Source organism: Theobroma cacao, chromosome 6, assembly GCF_053813885.1.
Source record: "Theobroma cacao isolate CCN51 chromosome 6, ASM5381388v1, whole genome shotgun sequence".
Taxonomy (NCBI): Eukaryota; Viridiplantae; Streptophyta; class Magnoliopsida; order Malvales; family Malvaceae; genus Theobroma; species Theobroma cacao.
The window spans coordinates 6750118-6755610 of record NC_142644.1 but is presented as its reverse complement, the minus strand read 5'-3'; the positions used below and the strand labels follow the sequence as shown (position 1 = coordinate 6755610).

Genomic DNA, 5493 nt, shown 5'->3' with positions numbered 1-5493 from the left:
AAATAAACGAAGAAAATAGAAATACTAATAATTATCACAATAGGGGTAAAATGGTCGTTTTGCATATTGGGTAAAAAATTTTACATTTTTGTGAACCCGAGTACTTCTAGACTATTATGGACTTTGTCTTAATGTCAAAGAAGTAAAAAGATTGCACAAAGGATAGGAGGAAGACAAAGTCACCTTGTTGAGGGCATTTTGGTAAATTGCATGAAACTTGGATAAACTTTAAGCATAACTATCTCATTCCTCCAGCAGCTTCCTCATTTTTCTAGCAGCTTGTTCTTCTTCTTCCTCCCATCTCACGTTTCTTTCATCCTCCATGAAAGCTTCTCTCAAAGCTTCCATCACCCTCTCAAACTAACCTTAAATTTCATGCTTTTACACACCTTGTTATAGGGTTTTTCATGCTCTTTCACTCTCTCACCTTAAAACCCTTAAAAAGTCTTACTCCCATACTTTCTCTAACTAGCTAGGTGTTCTAGAGAGAAAAAGAGAGAGAGCTTCTACAATAGCTTGAAAATTCTTGGAAAGAAATTCACTTACAAAGCTACCAAGGTTCCAACAAAGCCCCACACCCATTTCAAAATGTTTTGGGAAGTGCTTACATGTTTAAATAAATCATTTGAAAGTTTCATTTGTTTTTACTTTAAAAAATATACTTAGAGAACAAGCCTTTGATGAAATGTTTCTATCTTATGAAATGTGCAATATGAATAGTTCATGCGTTATCACATTATATTGATATGTATATTATGCTATAGATGCTCTTTTTGTGTGGTAATAATGACCCAACTATGTGTAGTGTGGGAGTGCACATGAACTGATGATGATCCAGCTATGTGCGGTGTGGGAGTGCACATGAGCTAATGATGATCCAGCTATGTGCGGTGTGGGAGTGCACATGAGCTATTGATGACCCAGCTATGTGCGAGTAGGGAGTGCACATGATGATGATATTGCATTGTGCATGTAGGGAGTGCACATGAGCTGAGTGTGGCGGGATGGTATGCATGATGATGTATGTATATATATATGTTATAGAAAGTTTATGAAAATATTTGTGATTGTGTTGTATGTTGGCATTGTTAATTGCCCCCAAATTGTTTTTCATTTCAGCAAGAAAATGGTTTTTTGATGTAACAAGACTCCTTCAACTAAATTGCTCTGTTTCTCGCTGCAGTGAGATTCATTTTTGCTGCGACGAGAAACTCTCAAGTAGGTAGACTTAATCCATGCTCTGAATTTTGCTGCAACGAGAATGGATTCTTGTTGCAGCGAGGAATTTCACTGCAGCAAAAATGAATCTCGTCGTAGTGAGAAACTATCGAGTGGTTCCAAAATTCTGGAGTAGTGCTTTCACTTTGACAAAGATTTTGACTACCTTCCGATCAAAATTGGGCAAAGTGATAAACATCAAAGTTGTAGCCCAGCCTTTTAGCTTTAATGACCAAAAATCATGTCAATTGGACTTATGTAGTGGGAGATATGCTTGAAAAATCGAAGCATATGCAAACCAAGAATGCCTTTTCGCTACAGCACGAAAACCCTCTGTTTGTTTGTCTTGCTTGGTCATTGCTGAAATTTTCATTCTATTCAACTTTATGGTTCATCATGGACCTTGTAACATTAAGGGATTAAACATTCAAAGTTTGAAATGAGGGGTTTTAACTAAAAATTAGACTAAATTGCATGGTTTATCGTAAGTGCATTATGTTTTCTAAAACATTCCTTGTTGTTGCTTGTTCCCTTCTTATGTTCACTCACTGAGTTTAGACTCACTCTTTAAAATTGCATGTTTTCAGATTCGTAGCTAGTTGGGACCGGGATTAAGGAGACCACTCGTATGCACCCCTTGGTAGGTATATTGCATTCGGTAGTTGTGCCCTCACCCAAGTCACTCCGCTGGTCGTCAAGAATTTTGCATGTGGAGTTACACTCGATGTAAATCGCTAAGATTTATGCTACAAACAATAGATGTATATATGATATGATGATGCCATTATAAGATGGCAATGAATGACAGTATTTTGGATTAGTACAAATATAAATATTTGGTTGCCTTGTTTATTATTGAAATACGTATAGTTGAGAAAAAAGATTTGTGGTTAGAAATGATGGTGGGAATGATGAAATAGAATTTCATAAATAAGCGTGCTTGGGCTTAGTAGGCTGTGCACATTGGGCCCCTGTGCCGGTAATAGCCTAGAAATTGGGCTGTGACAAAGGACTCCCAATCCTTAAAGAGGGATTTTTTAATTCATTGTTGTGGATGACCATTAGAGGCTACATAAGGACTCTTTAGATAGCTTTGGTTTGCAACAACCGGACTAAGGTGGTTGAGCTTTTTGAAAGCTGATTTGATGATTTAGCAAAGGATTCATCAACTTCTGTTATTTAGGTAAAGTGATATGAACATATATTTTATTTATTAATTTAATTCAGCACTCAATTTGACATAGAACAGATTCTAAGAGGGTGAGGTGTAATTCAATTTTTTTAAATTGAATTACGTCGAGTTTTATTTGTATTTAACACATGATCAGCCCTCACCCAATAGTATATATATCTATATACATGTAGAAAAGAGTCACATTTAAACTAAAACTATTTGAAGTTGACTTTGAAGAGTCATTTTTAAGCTTCAAATGGATTAAAATAAACCAAAGGAAGGCATCGAAGTGGAGAAGCCATCGTCAGGGACATGCCTATTGCTTCCTGCATACTAAGTTTAGCCCCATCTCCATCTTCACCAATAACCTTCCAGTCAATGCACTGAATCATAGATGCAATTGCAGTATTCATTACTGCGTAAGCCAAGTTTTTGCCAGGGCATGCTCTTCTTCCACCTCCGAAAGGAGTAAAGTCAAAATTCTGTCCCTTGGTTTCCGTCTTAGAGGAAACTAGGAATCTCTCAGGGCAGAACTCGTTTGGATTTTCCCATATTGCTGGATCTCTGGCTATGGAATAGACATTGACTGCTACTGGAGTACGTGCAGGTATATCAAAGCCATTGATTTTACAGCCTTGTTGGCAGACTCTGGGTATTAAGGGAGAATTTGGATGTAATCTTAATGTTTCCTTCACAATTGCTTGCAGATAATGGAGGCTTGGGATATCTGTTTCCTCAACTAGTCTACTTCTTCCAACAACTGACTCTATTTCATCTCTGGCAATCTTGTAAACAGTAGGGTGATTAATGAGCTCTGCTACTGCCCATTGCATGGTTTCTGCTGAAGTACTGGTGCCCCCAATGAAGAGATCCTGGCATCCCCCAACAGGAAAAGAAAAAAAAACAGACAGATTAAAGCCAAATTGAGTAAAATTATAATGAAATTATAATAATTTTTAAAATTTAATGACATTTGAAAAGTGAATATTCAATTTAGAATCAAAGGAGTACAAGTTTTTTATGACTTCTCCCATTTGTTGTTTTTCTTCGATTAAAGAATTTTTCCCTTCCCAAATTAGGAGTAGAATTAGTTAGGAAACAACTGATTATTACAAAACTGATCAAGCTAATTATAAAGAAATGGCTCAAGTTTTGTGTAAAAGCTAGGGAACCAAAATTAGTCCCAGATTAGATTAATAATATCGGCCGAGTCTGAGCCACAGGCATAGAAGCAAAGCCTGATGTAATTTCTTTTCAAAGAAGGATCACATCCCTGCCAATTGTCACTACCATAGAAAATGAGAAAAATGTGTTACCAGAATGAAGGATTTCAACTGTCCCAGAGTAATCCTAAACTCTGCCTCGTCATCATGATAAGCTTCCAAGAGAATATCCATCAAATCCTTATTACCCTCTCTATCATTGCTTTTTGCTCTCTCTTCATGCTCCTTAAGTAGCTTCTCTAACAACTCATCATACCTTGTAGTCACCTCCTTTGCTTCTTTTGCATATAACCAAAATCCAAATTTCTTCAATGGTCCCAACGAATTAGCAAGACTCATCTTTCCAGCCAGCTCAAATGATCTCTTCACCAGCTCTCTAATCCTCTCCGCCTCATCATCTTCCTCCGAGCAACTTGTACTCATCACCATCCTGCAAATAATATTATTTGTAAGCTTCATGAGCCGAGCACCCACGTCAACAACCTCAGTATTACTTGCACTTTGAATCATCTGACGCAAAAACCGTGTAATTTCTTGGTGCCGAACAGCCCGTGATCTTTCCACCTGTCGTGTTCCAAGCAATTCAGTCACGCAAAGTTTCTTCATGAACCGCCAGTAGTCTCCGTACATAGCGGTGATAAAGCCGTCGTTTCCAAAGAGTAAGCCGTCTCCGAAGGGAGATACAGGGCGAGCTGCAAAGTTGACATCCTGGGTCTTGAAGATTTCTTCAGCCATTGAGGATGTGGAAACGACAAGACAGGGATAAGAGCCGAGGCGGAGATAGAGTAGTGGGCCGTATTTGGAAGAAAGGTGGTGGAAGGATTTATGTAGTACTGGCCTGACATGATGGAGATGACCGATGATTGGGAGGGACGGTGGGCTTGGGGGAAGATGCCGGCCGGGAGCTGATTTACTGGATTTGTTGGAGATGGATCGAAGAAGAAAAGCAGAGAAGAGCAACAGGAGGAAGCATAGCAAGTAGTAATGCAGGTCTGAGATGGAATTCATCTTGCAATCTTTTCCCAAATTCCATGGAGGAGTGACGGTCATTTGTAAATAGAATAGAAGCTCTGTTTTGACCTTCGTATCCAATACATTATTGTGGCGTATATTTACGGTATCAACGGCTGGAATTATATTTCCATGGGGCCGGCCAGCACTTCATTAGGTAAAACTAAGGTATAATGTTTTACAATTTTTTTAATTATTCAATCAAGTTTTTATATTTTTATTTCAAATCAAATAAGACCTTATGACTATACTATCTTATGACTAAAGACTATTAATCAAAACATCGTTTATTCTTTTACATCCACTTTACGTTGACATGGTACTGACGTAGAAGGTGAAAATGCTATGTAAATATGCCAATTATACCACATTATTATTTATCATAATATATCAACATATTATGTCAACATCACGTAATATCAAAATAATAATAGTTAATTAATTATTAGTTATAAAAATTTATTTAAATCAAAATAAAAATATAAAGACTTGATTAAATGTAATAAAATAATATTTTATTTATATTTTTTAAATAATTTAAATTTTTTTGTTAGAGATTATATATTCCTAAAAACAATAAATTTGTATTGAATTCTAAAATTCCATTTTTATTGTTCTCTACCTTTCATTATACCTTTCCTTATAGATAAAGCATGTAATTCATATAAATTAAGCTATCAATCATATAACTTTTTTTTTTAATCCTATAGTTAAGTTACAAGAGATAAGATGCTCCTCCCTTTCTTTTCAAGATAAAAATCTCTTGAATTATCTCAAATTTTTTAAAATAGTTGTTATTTTTTTATTATATATAAAGAAATCATAATTTTTTTATTTTTATTCATATAAATTCTAATTTTGACAAAA

The 5493-nt window shown here is 36.0% G+C and overlaps 1 protein-coding gene across 1 annotated transcript; it reads right to left on the bottom strand.

Moving 5' to 3' along the window:
* Positions 1 to 2407: 2407 nt before the first annotated feature.
* On the bottom strand, positions 2408 to 4742 carry LOC18595553 (cytochrome P450 705A12-like). The gene is made up of 2 exons (XM_007023561.3): positions 3709 to 4742; positions 2408 to 3264 (listed from the first exon to the last, which is right to left on the bottom strand). Exons 1-2 carry the CDS (start codon positions 4663 to 4665, stop codon positions 2638 to 2640), a joined length of 1584 nt encoding a protein of 527 aa, XP_007023623.3. The 5' UTR covers positions 4666 to 4742; the 3' UTR covers positions 2408 to 2637.
* Between the last annotated feature and the right edge of the window lie 751 nt (positions 4743 to 5493).

What these genes read in the sequence shown, in the direction of transcription:
- LOC18595553 (XM_007023561.3), bottom strand. Translation starts at nt 4,665, where the DNA reads ATGACCGTCACTCCTCCATGGAATTTGGGAAAAGATTGCAAGATGAAT. An exon ending in AGTTGAAATCCTTCATTCTG is followed by an intron (nt 3,265 to 3,708) that starts GTAACACATTTT and finishes GGGGGATGCCAG; the next exon opens with GATCTCTTCATTGGGGGCAC.